This window comes from Panthera tigris, chromosome D1, assembly GCF_018350195.1.
Source record: "Panthera tigris isolate Pti1 chromosome D1, P.tigris_Pti1_mat1.1, whole genome shotgun sequence".
In the NCBI taxonomy this organism is placed as follows: Eukaryota; Metazoa; Chordata; class Mammalia; order Carnivora; family Felidae; genus Panthera; species Panthera tigris.
The window spans coordinates 84,657,639-84,677,893 of record NC_056669.1 but is presented as its reverse complement, the minus strand read 5'-3'; the positions used below and the strand labels follow the sequence as shown (position 1 = coordinate 84,677,893).

The following is a 20,255-nucleotide window of genomic DNA, read 5'->3' as shown; positions in this document are numbered from 1 at the left end:
GATGCCCTTTGAAGACAATGAGACTAATGTGTGGGCTTTCTTAGCTTTTTGCTACAATTTCATCATCCTAGTTTATCAGCTTGTTTCTATTTAGAAAATGGGATAATTTGACTGATAATAGAAAAGATGCTAACTGTTATCTGTGATACCTTCCTGGCTTTTCCTATGCTTTGGATATCTGAATTTGGATTTAGATATTTGAATTTGGAATTTGCTCTACCAGTGGCACAAGAGCACTATGAATCCATTTGAGATTTACATTCTATTTGGTGGTCATTTTTTAAAAGTTTAAAGTTTTCTAACCATACGTATAAAAAGAAAGTTTATTTAAATATTTAGGAATCTATGGAACAATTAAATGAATAGAAGGAAATAACTGAGGTTATCCATAAAATAGTGGCAAGATTGTTTTTTTAATAGCCTCATCCCTCATGTGTATTATGTCCTTATTTCCATTGTACATCCTTTGATTTTTGTCTTTCTGTTTAACCCACTTTTCTTCTATATGTATTTACAATCCCTGAATGCTGTGTTATTTCACCTACGTTATTTAAAATAAACAATGGAAAAACAAATTTAGGTTATGCGTTAAGTACAGATACTAAAACATGCCAAGATGACATTCATTTTCAAAGGAATTGTGGCTAGAGTGGCAAAATTAGAATATTCAAGGTTATTGTTAAGATTTTAAGAACATTCAGGGCGCCTGGGTGGCTCAGTCGGTTGAGCATCTGACTTTGGCTCAGGTCACGATCTCACAGCTCGTGAGTTCGAGCCCCGCGTAGGGTTCTGTGCTGACAGCTCGGAGCCTGGAGCCTGCTTTGGATTCTGTGTCTCCCTCTCTCTCTGCCCCTAACCCACTCGCATCCTGTCTCTGCCTCTCTCACAAATAAATAAACATTAAAAAAAAAGAACATTCATTAAATGTTGAGCAAAATGTCAAAATGTGATGAAGATAATCAATTTTTATGTGTGGATTTTATCATAGTAGGCAAGTGTTGGATTGCTCCTTTTAAAGGCAAGAAACTTGAGATCCTATGAAGGCCTTCCAACATTTTATGGGATAACTATTAGCAGTAGGCATTGAAACCACTCACCTACCCTGCTTTCCATTCTCCTTTCCCTTTTCTTCCCCTTCCCTTTCTTCCCCTTCCCTTCCCTTCCCTTCCCTTCCCTTCCCTTCCCTTCCCTTCCCTTCCCTTCCCTTCCCTTCCCTTCCCTCCTCTCTCCTTCTCTCTCTCTTTCATCTTTCAACTGTTGGGGGGGGTGGTGGGTGGCGGAAATGCCAGTGTATTCACCTCAACCTATTTCCTGACAGACATCTGCAGCCAGGTGTAAATCTGTGTGCAGGAAGATTGTATCTTCCTAGACCCGCTGAAGAGAAAAACTGCATCTGTATCAAAATTAGGGAAGAGCAATTGGTTGGGGCATCAGCTCCCATGCAGAGCTGGTTGTAATGAGACCAGCTTTCCTTGCACAGTCCTGACAGCCTTGAAGGTGCCCAGAGAATTGCCAGGTGGGCAGTCAGCAGGGAAAGTCCACAGGCCAGAGCTGGATTACTGTCCCAGCAGTTACCCGGACTAAATGCAACCACTGAACCTTACTGCTGTAGGCACGCTCTCTCTCTCGGGGAGATTGTCCTTCTCCATAGCAGTTAATTTGTTTTTACCTCTCAATTAGCTTTTTCACAGAGTGTTTGAGATGCTCAAGTCATTGAGATTCTCTTCCTACATATGCTCCCGTCCCCTGGATTACCCACTGACATCTATGTTAGCCCAACTCACCATGAATATTATTAAGCGTCAATTCATCATTTGAACGTAGAAATGAATACAGATTTTCTAGTAAGTGCAAATGAAGTGATATATTTACACCTACTTAAGATTCTACTTACAATTTCAATAATGTTTTATGATAAAAAATGGATTATTTATTAAATTAAAAATGTACTGCCAAAGATGGTAAACTTTTGTATAGGTTTTAGTTACCCAGCGTACTGATTCATTTATTAAAGGGAAAATTAAATTTACAGACATAGTTGACACATTTAAACAAGAAATTGAATAGCATTTAAAAACATATACTCTATCCAAAGATGAGAATATGATCTCTGAGACTGAGAATTTGGGGACATCTCATGATTTAGCTCATATTTAATCTTAAAAGTGTTCGTTTTCCCCTAATAAAATATAATTTGGGGGATGTGGCTGTTTTTCTCATTTAAAAAGGCCTTATTTTCTTTGAAAAGAAATATACTGAGCCCAGGAACTTCCAAAAGCCTTTATTTACTAAGCTCTGGTATATATCATATTATACCCAACTACTGACAGGACTTACACATCTGATATTTTAATCCCAATTAAATATAATTTTACGCACTAAATTAATTTAGACAAAGTGAGATCCTTATTTCATTTCTTCTTGAAACATCCTCATGTATAAAGGGCTTATTGAAATTACTTAGCTTAGAACGTGACAGGCAAACAAATTTGCCTTGCCTCTGTCATCTAGATAATTTTGAACATTTTCTTATCTCAAATTTAGTGAGAATTGTAATTGGATACAAAGAAAATATTTTTATAGGCCCATCACCTTGTTTTGAAAATTTTACTTTGTTCATAGACACAGAAAAATGGGGTGAGAGTGAAGCTCTTTAAAAAATATTGTAACAAAACAATGAAATGTGACTTTATTTAAAAAATTTTTTTTAATGTTTATTTTTGAGAGAGCACAAATGGGGGAGGGGCAGAGAGAGGGGGACAGAAGATCTGAGGCAGGCTCTACAGTGATAGCAGCAAGCCCAATGTGGGGCTCGAACTCACAAATGGAGAGATCATGACCTGAGCCTAAACTGGCTGTTCAACTGAGCCATCCACTCACCTCACGATGAAAGTGACTTTAAATGCATAAAAGAGGGAATGTGGGCCCACTCCCAGGTGAACTGTGAAGCCTCCAAGGGCCATTGTGCAGGTTCTCCACCCTCAGCCTCTGTTGGCCTTTCCTCCACCCCCACCTCCCAACCCCCAATTCAGACAGTCAGATACCCCATGTTCTCATTTACCACCTTGTTTCAAGATTTACTCTTTTGAAAAGGGCATGCTGCGCTTTCTTTCAGTCTAAGACGGTTTTCAAAAAAAATAGTTTTCTTAGATCAAAATTCTTTTTTGGAGTCTACTATATAAATGAAAGTAGGATCTACCCCACTTGAAGCCAGATGGTGGCGGCCTCCACAGACTCACTTATCGGGTTTGATCTCCCACTTGGGACCACAGACCCCCACTGTTGTCCTCTAAGGGGTTCCAGAGAGCAGAGATTAGAAATCACAGCATCACATAGGGGCACTTGTACCCCAATGTTTATAGCAGCACTCTCAACAGTAGCCAAATTATGGAAAGAGCCTAAATGTCCATCAACTGATGAGTGGATAAAGAAATTGTGGTTTATATACACAATGGAGTACTACGTGGCAAGGAGACAGAATGAAATATGGCCCTTTGTAGCAACATGGATGGAACTGGAGAGTGTTATGCTAAGTGAAATAAGCCATACAAAGACAGATACCATATGGTTTCACTCTTATGTGGATCCTGAGAAACTTAACAGAAACCCATGGGGGAGGGGAAGGAAAAAAAAAAGAGGTTAAAGTGGGAGAGAGCCAAAGCATAAGAGACTCTTAAAAACTGAGAACAAACTGAGGGTTGATGGGGGGTGGGAGGGAGGGGAGGGTGGGTGATGGGTATTGAGGAGGGCACCTTTTGGGATGAGCACTGGGTGTTGTATGGAAACCAATTTGACAATAAACTTCATATATTGAAAAATAAATAAATAAAATTTAAAAAAATCACAGCATCAAAAGATCAATAACCTATAAGGCTGAATAGCATTTCTTTTGTGGTATTTTAGTTATGACAAAGGAGAAAATCTCTAACTGGAATTTCAAGTATTGACAAGTTGGTGGGAGAGATATTTTTGGGGTCAGAATCTTTTGGCTTTCACCTTAAATCCTACCCCGTATGCAGTCACCCGACTTACACCTTCTAAATGGTGGGCTCTGCTACAACTTAAAGAGGAAATTTAAAACGTCTCTCTCTCTCTCTTTTTTTAATGTTCACTTATTTTTGAGAGAGCCACACACAGTGCAAGCAGGGGAGGGGCAGAGACAGAGGGAAACACAGAATCCAAAGCAGGTTCTAGGCTCTGAGCTGTCAGCACAGAGCCCGATGTGGGACTGGAACTCATGAACCACAAGATTATGACCTGAGCCAAAGTTGGAGGCTTAACCGACTGAGCCACCCAGGCGCCCCTAAAATGTCTCTTTTAAAATAAATTATCTTCTTAGGTACCCCTTTTCTGGGCTTAAATATAATATTATTTGATTTTTGGTCCAGATGCCATTTAGACTGATAAAGTTTAGCAATTCCATAATTTGTTTTCACTTAAGTGTGTTTTCATTTCCTGGGACTAAACATATTGGCTCCTTACCTGTGAAATACCATTAAAGACATCTATTAGGCATTAAAACACTTTTTCTTATATGCAATATAAATATACTAATTCATTATTAAGTTTTAATTGCCTGAATCCCATAATTTTAATATTTGCTTTGTGATTATCACTTTATCTGAATATTTAAGTTAGACATGTTTACTGTTTGGTTTATAATATACATTTGAGAAAATACAGAAAATGCGAATGTTCTAAAAATTAGTAAGTCTATAAAAATGGAAGACATAACAGTACATTTATTTGATTTAATGTACATGTAATGCTAATTCAGTTACAGTTGATTTTCTAGCTCCAAAGGTGACTTTGAATTCTGATTGGATAAAGATTTTTTTTTCACGGCTAATTAGCTTCTTACATAAGACAAGTATTTCATTTTAATTTTCCTTTTCTTTGACTTAGGTTAAAAAAAATCTTTTACTGTAAAATACATTTCTGTGCCCTTAAACTTTTTCATACTAAGTTTCATATTAGTATACTTCCTAATACTAGATAAAAGGGTGAACTTTGATATTTGTAATTAAAAACACTATAGGACTTGATTTCTAAAGATCTCCTTACCCCTTATGAGTCGAATTGCCCCACGCGAGTCATCTAACCTTTGTGAGACTTCCCTGTAAAATGTGCGGTTGCTTTGAGTATTGAGTAATTTCTGTGTGTAACTGTGCGCCATGCACTCCCGATTGCCGTGCATGTGTGTAATGGGTGCGGTGCCACACCACCAGAGTCCCCTCTTCGGGACTGAGATATCCACCCCTCAGCTGCCACAACTATATCTTTATTGGGCGGTTGCCCTCTGTGTAAAGGAGCTGCATCTCCCAAGACTAGGCCTTCATCCTGGGGGCAGGAGGCAGCCAACATCTGGTTCCCGCACAGAGCAAAGGCGTGATTGCTCCCTTGCCTCAATTCTGGCCTATGCTGAAGGGCCGGCCATTCTAGCTCTAGGGCTCCCACCAGAGGCCTCTGTTGCAACTGCATCACACTCACCTTCACCTGCCCCTTCCTGCTTTCCTCACTCCCTCAGCTGTGCTGCTTCCCAGAAGGCTCCCCAGTAAAATTCCTGTGAGTAAATCTTGGTCTCAGAGTCTGCATCCTGTGGATCACAATTTAAGCCAATGTGTAAGTTAACCTTGTTTCAACATATTTAATTATATCCACTGAAATATGCCAAGTACTTTTGTGTGGCTATTTTATATTCCTTTTCTTCACTGGACCTCTAGCAGTAAATCCTGTTACTGTACAGCCTCCCAACTTTTAGCAACACACTGCAGTGTCATTTTCTTATTATTGCCTCTTGACAGCATTGTATCCTGAGGTATTTTGAAGCCTAGGTGTTTGGCCTTCCACTCACACACAGAAGAGCTTCCTGGGTGGTCTGCCCAGCAGTTATGGAGAGTTTGGGAACCTGCTGTTCCCCCACAGCTAGCTCTTAACCAGACTTATAGTATTAAAGGGTGGATAATGGCACTGAAGTAGGCCTTATACAGGTCCTTAAATAGGTATGATGAATGATGCTGGGCAAACCTGTCAAAGAACCACATTAGGTCAAAATTCATTCAGGTCATCTTTCCCCATAAAAGTGGAAGGTTTTTTTAGTCACTGTCTCTATAAAATCTTCACAGTAAATAAAAAGTCTTTTACTACTTCATTGGTATTTTTATGCCTTCACAAATACTACATATGAACAGTTATATTTAGTTTGGTTTCTATCCATAGACACAGACATCATATTCAGAAATATTAGCTTAACAACAAATTTTATTTCCCAACCCTGCTAATATACAAGTAAGCAAGTAAAATTACTCAGGAACGAACAAGAGAAATGGACCATTTCTTACCATGTCCATTGTTGCTACTCTGGTTTGAACCACCATCATCCATCCACCCTTCAGATTACTGTTGCTCTCTATAGTCTACTCTCTGCCCAGGAGCCACAATGATCCTTTTAAGTTAGATCTTGTCCTTGCTCTGTTCCAAACCTTCCAAAGAGTCCCCATTTCTCTTCCAATCCCTTAACCCTCTGACTTCATGTTACTTACTCTCCCTCTCTTACCACTCTGCTCCAATAACACCAGTCTTCTTGCAGTTCCCAGAACACACTGGACACATTCCTGCCTTAGTTTCTTTGCTCAAGCAGTTCCCCCTGCCTGCAATGCTCTTCTCCCAGCCTATCTGCTTGATTAACTCTCTCCCCACCAACTCTTGACTCAGATCTTTCCTCTCTTGAAGGCCTGTTCTGGTCACCTGCTTCATATGGTGTTCACCACACCCTTTGCCCTCCCTTATCCCAGGCCCTATGTCCCCTTCCCTTTATTAGATACCACTTAGCACCTTCTAACACTCTCAGAGGTGCATTTACCACACAGCTAATGAAAATTAAGCTTCAGGGTCCCTGCTTTGTGTAGGCCCCTTTCAAAACCCTAGAAGAAACATTAGCAATGAGTACACATGGCCACATGTTTCTGTAAAATTTGCAAATATATTTTAACTGTAACTGGTTGAGACCATTGCCCATTCCTAGTCCAACTTCCTCTCGGTCAAGAGTTCTCTTGTATCAAGTAGTGTTAAGGTGGCAGCAGGCATTTTTGAGGTCTGGCTGGAGAAAATTGAGTGGAGATACATTTAGTTTGAATGTAGTGGGATGTAATTAGTGTTTTACAATCACTTCCCTGTATGGTTAAGTTAGCACTAACCGTTCTGATATGGAAAGAGTTCCCAGGAAGATGGCCACTACCTGCTGGCCATTGAGTGTATTGCTTTCTGACTATGGACTAGAGTGCTTGGCATCAAAAGTGTATGGGTGGTGGAGGAGAAACATGGTGGGAAAATAATAAAGCCAACTATTTGTAGGAAATTCTTCCACATCTTATAGCTCATATTTTAAAGAACTATGATCAAGGTTTTCCCAAATGTGACATCAATCCTAAACATTTTTATGAAATGTCCAACAAAGTTGTGAAGCTGAGAGATTTCTCCAAACAAATAATATTTTTTTTGATTAACCATGCTAGAGGGAAGAATCATCTTCCTATTCTCCTTATAGAAAATGTTACCAAATGACCATATGAAGAGATGATCAAAGACAATTCAGCCAAAATATGTGTGTTGGGTAGTTAATTAATGGAAATATTTTGTAATGGTTTTTGCTATGTGTGAGCTTTTTAGTGTGTGTAAATTGTTGTGATTTTTTTCTTTCATTTTAAGTGAATATCTTTTATCTAGTTTTACGTTTGTAATTTTGCATTCTTTTTGTTAAAGAAGGCCCACCAGTTGTATTGAAGGTCCACCAAGCTTATACGGTTTGATGGGCCTTCTTTAACAGAAAGAATGAACAAACAGCTTTTATAGGACCTGAATGTACCCTGACCATGCTATGTGATTTCCTTACTTATTTTGTTCCTCAAAAGCAGGAATCTTAGTTCACTGGTGTATCTTAAGCACCTGAGCAGTGCTCGGCACATGGTAGGTACTCAGTAAATATTTGTTGAGTGAATAAATTGATCAACAATATTACAATAAGACATTGGTGTGGGACACTTGGGTGGCTCAGTTGGTTGAGACACCAACTCTTAATTTTAGCTCAGGTAATGATCCGAGGGTCATGGGATCGAGCCCCACAGTGGGCTCTGCTCTGAGCATGGGGCCTGCTTAAGATTTTCTCTTTCCCTCCCTCTGCTCCTACCCAACCCACACGCATGCATGCACACACACTCTCTCAAAATAAATAAATAAACTTAAAAAAGGAAACATTGGTGTTAATCTAATTTAATCCTTCTTAACAAAAGTTAAGACATGACAGAAAGTACAAAGACTGTCGTTCATGGAAAACACTCCTTAAAACTTTTTATTTGTTGTAACTAGTCACAGAAGTAACTTCTTATTCATAGGTATTTTCTTCAGTAGTCATTAGCTACCATGCCTTTTGAGAGGATCTGGATCACTTTTTTTTTTTTTAAAGGTTCTATTATTTTCCTCCTTAGGACCCAAGACTCGCCTCAGCTAGCTTTTTCCATCATCCCACTCCAATGGTAGGAATTTAATTTTAGAGCTGTCAAGAGGTGAGGCCATGCAGAGAGCCACTGGGAAGCCAATACAGCGGTCGGTATTTCTTAAGCCAATGATCAGGCAGCAGTAAAATAAAAGTAGACTATTTTTTTTATTTTTCTATAGCTAGTCAATCACAGAAACTCTGCTTAGAAAGCTATCTTTGTTTAGACATTGAACAATAGAAGTAAAAATACTTCTCATACAAAGGAAGAGAAAAAAAATAATAATTAGATTTTAGAAAAATGGGCATAGTAATAAAGATCTTAAAAATGAGAGGTAGGCCTTAGGAAAAGCAGAATCTCATAAAATTTCAGCTTAGGGAATTTTAGTTTTTATAAAAATGCAGAAGACAGTACATTACACAAGTGACTAATTGTCACACTGGCAGTTAGCTTTTTTAGTGTGTGTAAATTGTTGTGAAAGGCTTCTTTCACTTAAACACCTAAAATTTTATTTAAACCCTAAAATATATTTTTTTAATGCCTTTATAGAGATTTTGGAGACTAGAGCCTTTTTTTTTTACACTTCTATTTTTACATTTATTTATTTATTTTTGAGAGACAGAGAGAGAGTCAGAGCACAAGTGGGGGATGGGCAGAGAGAGAAGGAGACACAGAATCCGAAACAGGCTCCAGGCTCCAGGCTCCAAGCTGTCAGCACAGAGCCCGACCTGGGGCTCGAACTCATAAACCATGAGTTCATGACCTGAGCTGAAGTCGGACGCTCAACCTACTGAGCTACCCAGGCGCCCTATTTTTTTTTTTTTTTTTACACTTCTAGACCTAGAAGGGCAGACTTCTTACTGGTAGTAAAGAAAGCAGTGAGCTACTGAAGGTCTTAGATGTTGGCCAACTCCTATTTGCTCTCGCAGTTTGGCAGTTCGCTATTTTCTAGAGCATTAATTTTCTGTACTCTGATTTCACGTCTAGCAAGTCTTGACAAAGGAATGTCAATAAGTCCCCCAAACTGAACTTTTGTCAACACTAACCTTGCAGAATATATGACACCCAGAATTGAGACTATCTTTGCTAAATGTCACTATTATTTAAGAGCTCTGTTCCAGGTTATGGCCCTGAAGAGATTGTTGGGAGAGTAGGATTCTCCACCCACGTTATTTCCTGTAGGTTTGTAGGCAACAGTTGAGTTTACAAAGTTCCTTGCAAAAGTAGAGAGATTTCTTGCTCAGAATTGTGTATGTACTCAGAAAAGAAGTTTTAAAAAATCCCTGTTAGCGAAAGATGCTATAGGGGGTGGGATATCAATGTACCAAGGCTGACAGCTGCATTATCTCCACTGGACTATCAGCACAGTGAAAAGCACTGAGTAGAAAAAAACCCACAATTCTTGAACATTATTACTCATATAATATTATGAGTATATAAATAAATATATAAAAAATATAAAAATATATATATATATAAATATATAAATAATAGAAATAATTATATAAATATATATTTATATATAAATAAATATATAATTATATAAATATATATAATAAATATATACATATTTATTTATAAATATATATTTATATATAAAATAAATTTTATATATAAAAAAGTATATAAATAAATATATAAATATATATGTATATATATATATATATTTTTTTTTTTTTTTTTGCTAAAGCCTAAGGAAGTGCTATTCATTCACATTATTTCCCAAACTAGGCTTGGACTAATTAAATAACTCTCAAAACTGTCTCAAAAGCAAAATCGATGGTTTTCTTTCCTTTTAAATAAGGTATTTTCCTAAATTATCTTCTCTGGAAATAGCACTAGAGATAAATAAAATGACTACTCTGATGTGATAGGTGTATCAGAAAGGGAAGAAGAGAAATTTAGAGAAAAAATGAAATAAGAAAGGATTTAAATTATTCAGGCCTCCTTGGCCTGCTTCTATTCTTAAGAGCCTGGTGAATGGATTGGCATACCCCATGTGGGTCCTCAACATGGTCAGAGGATGGTGTTTATTCTAGTGGTTTCCCCCCCGTGTGAACTGGTTTGTTTGGCTACTTTTGACCAGAACATTTGCTATCATTTTTTTCCCAGTAAGTGTTGCATAATGCAATGTTAAGAATTTTATCTCTGCTCTCAACAACTTGTTGTGCATGTGCACTTAAAATGGATGGCTTTCATCGTACTGTCATATGCAATGAATCTGTCAGGTTGAATTTCCTTTTAGTAAGTCAGAAGATGAACTGAACACTTATATATTTTATTATTTTAATTTTTTTTTAAGATTTTTATTTTTAAGTAATCTCTACACCCAAGATGGGGCTTCAACTCCCAACCCCAAGATCATGAGTCACGTGCTCTACTGAGTGAGCCAGCCAGGCACCCCATGAGCACTGATATATTTTAAATATAAATCAAAGATCCCTCACGTAATTGTGGCTTTATGTTTTTCAAAAGAATTAAATAAAGTGGTTAATTTGTTGCTAACTGACCTTTCTTTGGTGCTTGTCCCATTTAAGCATCCAGTGCAGTGAGTGATTTCTCCTTTAATGTCCCCACGTTTCCTTCTATTTTAAAATGGCAGGGAATGCCAGTCAGGTTAAAGATACTGAAACTGAAAGGAGGAACAAGGGACGTTCCTATACTGTTCTAGTCCTGTTGATTTTCATTGCCAGTTACTTGCACATGTTCATAGAAACAGTCCTTGCCTTGCACAGTTCCCATATGCAGGACTGTCAGTCGACACCATATCGTGCAAAGCCAGGAAAGCTTACCTTTATATATGTATGTATGAACATATGCACGAATGTGTATGTGCATGTATTTATTTTTAATTTTGAATGTGCTTATTTCTCAGATATTTGAAAATGGTAAAGACACTGGAGAGATCTCTGTTTGTATCAGCAAAAAAGACCTGGAGTCCAATAGCCCAACACAAACTGGTGATATGTTGGAAAAAGTGAGTTTACTGACTGGCTGTTTGTGGCTATATGTGTCTCTCAAGTTACTTGCAGTTAATTTAGACAATTACATCTTTAAAATTGTTTTGGGGAGATTAATCATTTGCTGCTCTGTAAAAATAGATAGTCTCAAGCTTGACTTTTGAATTTCTTAGGCTCTCAGCTTTAAAACAGCATTAACTCTTGGTCTCATACTTAACAGTATCTTAACCTTCATTCTGCCTGTAGTTGGAAATCTGTCTACACTGTACTCTGGGATTGCCCTCTTGTTTACACTTTGAAAGGAAGTGACATGATATTCAGTGGAGGGTATGTTCTGGGTTGAGGGTATTTCTAAGCCCTAAACCGTAAGCAACTAGCATATAGTTAGTCTTCTCCTGTGCTCACTGCAGGCATGTCCAGATGGTTTATCTTAGGCACTCTTACCTTTGCTTATTTTCCAGACAATTGGGATGTTTCTCGGGCAGAACCAATATGTTCAGGGTCTTTATTTTGGGTCTTTGTCTTGCATAAAAGGACACTGAATACACTGTTGTTTACAAATTGGGGTTATGCACCCAAGCATACACCAGTGTTTTGGGCTCTGTTCCTTGGCCTTTGTTTATAAACTTGCTCCTTTCCCTTCAGTTCAGCACCCTCTGACTTAATCTCTCCATGGTGGTATCCATTACCTGGCCTTTACAGTCAATCACAGGAGTTGTATAGATTTTCATCTGATCTGATCATTGGCTGGACCCAGAAGAGATAGGAAACTCTACCTGGATTGATTAGAGAGAGAAGGATCAAGAGCCTTGGTTGGTTTCTTTTTACCTTCACATCTCTGACTATATAAATCAACATTCTATAAAAGACTTCCTAGAATCCTCTACCTATTTTCCCTCTTATTTGTATTAGAAAATTTTACTTTTTGGTTTACATTAAAATTGAAGTCAGTATTTATGTTATCTTATATAGGAAGATATTATTTTATAGAAAGTTTTTGTGTTGGCTTATGGCACATTGAAACTGACCTATGCTTTGCTTTATATGCAAGTAATTCTAGGGGAAAAACTTGAATTAGGGGCACTATAAAGCTTTGTTAGGGAGATTCCCTTGTGGTACCCAAGGATGACTATTCCCTTGGCACGCACTTGTCTCAATCATTAGCCTAAGATGTTTCACACTCTTCTCAGGTCCTTGAACAAATTCTTATCTTATAAAGACTTGGTGATGATAGCTTTAAAGATAAATGGGTGAAGATTATCGCAACTTTTGGTTGCCATGACCCTGCCCTAGCCAATGACCTAGAGATGAAAGGCACTGAGGCCCTGACCTCCTGTAGGCTGTTGAATGCTCATCTTTGAACACCTAAAATTCAGTCTGTCACCAAGTTGAGAAAATAGAAATTGCAATGCTTCTCCTGTGAAAATGAATTTGGTTAAGTGGTCAGGTGTTCATATGCTCCTGCCACATACTCCTATTCTCTGTGTACATATTTCTTTCTTGGATCAGGCCTTAAATCTTTTATATCTTTCCCCTTTACAAAAAAAGGATGATGCTTTCAAAGCAAAATCACTGTGATTTAAAAGATGATCAGCATTACATGTTTCCTGAAATAATAGCAACTCGACCAAAAATAAGCTCAAGGGCTGAGATCACACAGAAATAAATGTGGGGCTTTGTAAAAACAATCTATAGAATTCAAAATATGTTTGTGGTTTCAACGAACAAAGCCAAAAACAATACAGATTTTTATTGTTCTATCACCTTCCCTAATCATTATTTTTAATTCAAAGGACTTGATTAGGCTGGATGAGAAACATTAACTTCAATGAAATGAAAAATGTGTCATTGTTTTCAGCCTTTCTGATGCTTAAGGGTAAAAATCTGGTCAACATAGAGGCCGATGAAAACAATGGAGAGCTGATGAAGTTAGAGATGCGGTTATTTATCTCTAATTACAACAAAGCCTAAGCCTTAGGTGTTCTATAAATATGGTTGCTGATCAAAGAAAATATTTTACCCGGACAAGACTTTATAGCCAATAGGTGAGGAAACCTGGGGTATAAGGCAGGATCGCAACTTTGCCTTCTTTCGTCTAAGCTTCGGCATTTAGCTTCTCAATATACCTTCAATGCGAATTAATAGAAAGACCAAAAACCACCCTGAACAGCAGCTAGGCAAGAAAAGGCCACAAATATATCTGCCTCCCTGCCGAGATTACAGAGTAACAAGAAACTGAGAGACATAAGAACTGACAAGGGAGAGAAGAAAAGGAAGCCTGTGACAGAAGGCTCCAGGGAGAATAGAATGATGGATAGTGTGGGGTTCAGAGCAGGAAAGAGCTTAAACATTCAAACAAAGTTGATGGGTAAGGAAAAATGTCCTTTAAAATTCCATGTGCAACACAGTTAGTTAGAATTACTTTCATTTAAAGTGTGCCTTAAATTAGAAATATCTTGATAATTTAGCAACCCGGAGCATACGACAGAAGCAAACATTGACAATGCTATTATTTAAAATGTAAAATGGCAGCATTTCATACTTCACATTTCAATTATGGCTTACTCACAACTTGAAAACATTTTCATAATTGAAGCAGCTCACAAGCTTTTGCAAGGCTCTTAATTAAACTACATTCAAGAAGGGTTCGTCTAAGTGAATCAACATAGCCTGAAAACCATGTTTATTTCTGCAATCCTATAAGTGGTGACTTGTTCTACCATTGGTTACCCGAGGTTAGTTGGGAAGGGGCAGGTTGTTGGTTGTAAACTTGAACATGCTCTGGAAGGAGCCTAACAAAATGTGCAGCTCACACAAGAAAAGCATAACCCTTATCAAAGAGGACTGTTACCATGTGTAGAAGCTAACTGCTCTTTCTGTAAGACTGTCACATCTGCTTTCAGTCCCTGTGCCAAAGGGTCAGAGCTCAATCACAAGCCTGTGGCACCCCCTGCTGGTTAAAAGCCCCTGCTCATTTTGTTACTTTACACTGAGCTAAATATTGCCATCATTTCACACTTCTTTTAACATTCTATATGAATTTAATTATCATTTGTTTGGATTCATTTGTTACAGAGTACAGACAGTTTATTATATATGTTCACGTTTTACATTATTTCTTCTTCTTCTTCTTCTTCTTCTTCTTCTTCTTCTTCTTCTCCTTCTCCTTCTCCTTCTCCTTCTCCTTCTCCTTCTTCTTCATTATTTTCCCCCACCACCAGTTACTTCTCAAGATCCATCAGAGGCTTCAAGGATCTCCCACCAACCCACTAGGACTCAATTTTTCTTCAATCCGGCTTTTTGATGAGCATGGTCAAGAAATTAAGAATCCACTTTTGCTGAAGAATGAACAAAAAATTTGGGTCTCTTACGGTAAAGCATACAGGTAGGAACAAGGTGTTTATTTTCTGTCTGTCCTCAATCTTTCCAGGGGCAAGCTAATTTAAAAGGGGAGTTGGGAAGCCAAGTACTACCCTTTGTGAATTTTTTTTTGAAATTCTGCATTCCAATAAAATTTCCGGGGTGTTTTTTGTGAGACAGTATTGTTTGTGAGATATGACATCTCTCTCTCTCTCTCTCTCCTTCTCTCTCTCTCCCTCTCTCTCTCTCTCTCTCTGACTTTCTGTCTTAATGCCTTGTCATAGTTCTTGAAGTCTGCCTGTCAGCACAGCAAGCGGGATTTGTTCATGTCTGAGTAGTCACCTTAATGATAGCAGATGGAAACGCCACGGGGGGCCCAAGCCCATCACACTGTCATTGTCGCACACTGCCCTGACCTGCTTCCACTCCTCTATTTTTTTGTCCCTTTTTAAAGGAGAAATGGATGGTAATTGAAAAGGATCTTAAGCAAGATTTATGAAGCTGTGGACAACATGATTCCCCACTATCTCTCTATGTTTTCACAAATAAAGTCTTAACCTTTTAAGCACCAATGACAGGACAGCTAAAGATAAATTGGTAAAGCTTGTAAGCCCTATCCTATCAAAGTTATATTCCTCAAAAGCGCCTTACATTATCCCACAATAATTACTGGTTATTGCTGAGCATTGTGTAAATTTTTGTAGATTGGTAAATTCCTGCATAAAATTATCTGTGTTTCTGGAAAAAGAAAAAGGCTGCAGTCTACAGGCACTGATGAGCTGGGCTGTTGTGTGGAATATCTTAGAAATTTATGCATATTTTGACAGGACACATCCAGATGAACTCTGAAACTGCTTGTCAGGAAACTTAAACACACTTTTCTGCCTATTTAAAAAAATTTTAAGCCTTTACTTATTTGAATAAGGGAAATAGAGGAAAATAATTTTTCCTATCAGGTGTAATTGATCATATATTAATTATAATAACAATAGCGTAGACAGACTAGGAGCTGATTGGGTTTGCTATATATTCTAATAGTCAAAATTGCAAATACTGAAATAAATCTACCCAGAAATTCATGAAGGTTTTGGAAGAAGTTGGTTGCATTAGTTGTGGGTAGCATATTATAAAATTCTATTTCTTCTCTCCTAGTAGAGTAAAATTAAAATGCTTAATAATTTCTTATCCTGTGTAGTGTATAGAATTAAAAATATAAGTAAGGAATGATGTTTTCTTCCATAGACAGATTTCAAAATATAATTTAATTACACATTAGAATTGTTTTTTTTACAATGATAGAACAGTGATGAATTTTATAGTGTCCAGGATTCTTGAATAATTTAGCAAGCTCTTCCAATGACAAGGAAAGGCTTTACTAAAATGTATGTCTAATAATTTCTTCTTAAGTAGTATTATTAAACTGAAAACAATGACTAATTGTGGTGTTTTTAATGATGTTTGTTATTTTAATAAGATCAACCAGCACACTTGTTCTTGGTTAATTGAATCATATTTTTAGAATAACTAGTAAAATTCTAAGTATCTAGAATCACCTGAGGATGGTAGCTGGAAGAACTCATAAGTGTATATTTGTTTATATGTCATTGTTATTTTAATAGGATAATATTTTTTTCTGGTTTTGATCCCAATATAAAGCACTAGGGAACAATTGTAGCATTGTGCTACTATTGGAATTTCTAAAATTTATGTCTAAAAGTTATTTCCTAGACCTAGTTTGAAATATATTAAGACAATGTGCAATATGTACTAAGTAAATGAAATTCATTTTTAGACAGTAATTCTAATGTGTCTAATATATGTTGATATGTGGAGTTAGTTTGCTGATTTATAAAAAGATGATTTTGCCAGTATCTGCTTTTATTGTGAGTCTTGTAATTATTTTTTTCTCCCAATTTTTATTTTGGACAAGATGCAGTCTACAGAAAACTTGAAAAATAGTACAATGAATACATATATATCCTTCACCTGGGTTCACGAGTTTAAAAAGTTGCCACATTAGTTTTAACCTTTTATATCTCCCTTCTCTCTCTTTTGAGAGGTTTGAGATTATTTCCAGACAACCATTAAAGTTTCACTCATAAACGCTCCCAGTCATGTAACTGAAGAATAATACAATGTTCTTTTATGTCACCACATAGTAATAACTAGCACAGTCAGCAATTATGTAATTCATCTAATATGCAATCTATGTTTAATCTATCCAAAATGTGCTTTAGAGTTTTTTGTGGTCCAGGATCCCAATAAGATTCATGCATAGCATCTAGTTATTTTCTCTAGTTCTCTTTAATCTAGAATATTCTCTCACCTTTGTTTTGCTTTTCATGACATTGAATTTTTTTTTTTTTTTTGAAGAGTTCAGGCACTATTCTTGTAGGATGTCCCACATTCTGGATTTATCTGCATGTTTTCTCACGATTAGATTCAATTTAAAAATTTTTGACAACCCTACACAGGTGATGCGGTTGAGTCCTATAATTATGAAGTTAAATATCAAGTCTTTGTCACCAATTGAGACAAAAATGGCTCATGGATGACATAATGCCAGTTGCCATTGTTTTTATTTGAGACGTTTCTCATTTGATTTTAATTCTCTTATAATTAAATTACTCTAAAACAAAATAACTAACAGTGTGTAATATGAAAAATGAAATCAGCCTAGCATTTAGTGTGCTTATAAAAAATAGTAGTTCATAGCCAAATATTAAGAATTCATTTAATTATCTTCTCCAGAGAATATTAATGGTGTGTTGCATTGTGTGAACGATAATTGCTTGTTTTTCTCAACTAAATACTTTGCTTTTATTATTGAAATTATTTTTAAAAATTACATGTGTTGCAACTGTCCTTGACATATTATCAATCAGCCAAATAAACTAAAATGTGCATTTCAAGTATCAGTATAAGATATCAACTGTAGTGCTTTATAATAGGAAATTCACTTTTCTGGACTTTATTACTCACTGATATTATAGGTTTTATTGTTTACTTGTGCTCAAATTTCAGTGTTTGTATACTTTTGCAGATCACTTTGATGTTTTTTTTTCCATTTTTCAGATCTCCACTAAACCCTTTTTTGAGTCTGACCTTTGACCAGGTGACTGCATTTGACAGAGATGGCATTACAGTTGCATATAAAACCTTCTTGGATCCTAATGCTGTTCTGCTACCTGGATGTGACAAGTAAATTAACATGTGCTTGGTTAAAGTAATCTGTATTACCTAATTCAGATTTCCCAGAGTGAGAGATTGAAACACTGAAAGACGTTCTCTAATTGTCTTAATAAGCAATTGTGTATTTTTTTGACTTATTTCATGATGTAATGAGCTCACATCTGAAAAGACTTATCTCTAACTTTTATTAAGTTTTAAAAAACCATACGAAGCAATGAGCGGACTATAGTTTCTGCTTTGCAGAGGTAACAATTTTATTTGAAATGTAAAAACTGTTTTTAGTGGTTTCTAAATTAAGAGTTTTGAATGGAATCATTAAAATATTAAATAATATGTTTTCTTGTGGGAGTGTTCATATTTAAGCATCTCATTTGATGATGATGAAAACAGAAGCAATTGAGAACAGAAGCAATATGCTAGAGAAATGGTGGGGTGGTGGCAACACAGGAGGTAGAAGATTTGAGCTTCTAGCCCCATCTCTGTTCATGATTGTACATGGGCGGGTGGGTGTCAGCTTCTTATCTATAAATAATAAAACCCAGTATTTACTAAGTGTTGACCACAGTTCTAAATGAATTGGGTAAGGATTTATTTAATCCTCAAAACAATTATTTTAATACCATCATTACCTTATCTCACTATTACTCCATTTTATAGAGACAGAAACTGAGGCACAGAGAGGCAGAGTAATTTGTCCATTCACACATTGGTACATGGTAGAGCCAGGATTCTAAAACAGATTGTCTTTTTTAAGAACTGTGGGCTTGGGGTGGCTCGGTGTGGTGACAGATTCTTGATTTTGGCTCAAGTCATGATCTCATGTTTCATGTGATTGAGCCCCACATTGGGCTCTGTGCTGGTCGTGCTGGTATTCTCTCTCTCCCCCCCCCTCTCTGCCCTTTCTCTGTTCATGCTGTCTCTCAAAATAAATAAATAAACATTAAAAAAAAAAGAACTGAGGGCTTACCCACTGTCTAGCACTGTCCAATAGAACTTGCTATGATGATAGAAGCGTATGTTGTAATTATTGAGCACTTAAAATGTCACTAATGTGACTGAATTTTTAATTTTGTTTAAATTATACTGATTAAAAATGTTTAATATTTATTTATTCGTTTTGAGAAGGGAGGGGCAGAGAAAGAGGGGAGAGAGGAGAGAGAGAATACCAAGTGGGCTCCATGCTGTCAGCACAGAGCCTGATGCAGAGCTTGATCCCACAAACCGTGAAATCATGACCTGAGCTGAAACCAAGAGTCCTATGCTTAACTGACTGAGCCACCCAGGTGCCCCTAAATTATACTAATTCTAATTTAAATAGGTATATATGATGAGTGGCTATTATATTTGACACTGATAGTGTGTTAGATTAGGTGATCTCTCTGTAAGGTCCCATCTATATTTTATATTTTGTAATTTAACAAATTATAGTGTCCTTAATATACAGGTGAAAAGGTTATAGAGGGAAAATCCAGAGAACCAGAAGCAGTCTGATGAGGTCACTCGATCCAGCTAGTGTCAACCTACTGCTAAACATGTCTACAAAGATGAATTCTTTGGTATTCTTTGGTCTTCTTTGGTTGTTTAAACAATTCTATCCCCCAGTGACTGCCTGCATTTTCCAGGCAAGATTAGAATCTGTTTTGTCTTCTTTTTCTTTATAGATAGAAAATAACATATCAGCATTTCTTTTTATAAGCATTTCCATTTATAAGAAGATTTATTTCTTGTGCCACAATCTTTCCCCAAGCTACTAAATTTGCCCAGACCTTTTCCCTTCAAGTTTTAGCAAGGAGTTTAATTTTTAATTCATGTATTCCTTCTTAATTTCCCTTCCCTGGGTGCAATGAGTACTGTTGTATTGAGTGGTTTTTAAGTTAGATCTAGGTCACTAAGCATAACAATATGAAACTGCCCTTACTGAAAGCAAACTTATTTGAAGACAATTTACATAATTTTTGGATTCCATTTGAATTTTCTTTCTATACTCTAATGTGCATTATTTGAAATCTTAATAATCATACTCTAATTTATAGTTCTCAGGGTATTGGAAAAAATACTATTAACAGCCCCAGAACTGGTTTCTGTTGAATAACATGCTATGTGATGTATCTTAAAATATCAGTGTTGAGCCTGATAATTTTCTTTAGAATTAGGTTTGGTTTACTTTTAAAATAAGAATGGCTGAAGTAAGAATGAGACCCAGTTACTCCAGTTTGTGGCTTGTCCATGTGCTCATTAGACTGTGTTGCCT

At 36.8% G+C, this 20,255-nt stretch overlaps 1 protein-coding gene across 2 annotated transcripts in view; it reads left to right on the top strand.

Moving 5' to 3' along the window:
- DCDC1 (doublecortin domain containing 1) overlaps positions 1-20,255 on the top strand; it is a 490,317-nt gene that overhangs the window by 245,555 nt on the left and 224,507 nt on the right. For both annotated transcript variants that reach the window (XM_042959037.1, XM_042959036.1), the window contains 3 exons: positions 11,368-11,469; positions 14,674-14,837; positions 17,888-18,013. In XM_042959037.1, coding sequence (XP_042814971.1) covers positions 11,368-11,469; positions 14,674-14,837; positions 17,888-18,013 — 392 coding nt within the window. The remainder of the gene's footprint in view (positions 1-11,367; positions 11,470-14,673; positions 14,838-17,887; positions 18,014-20,255) is intronic.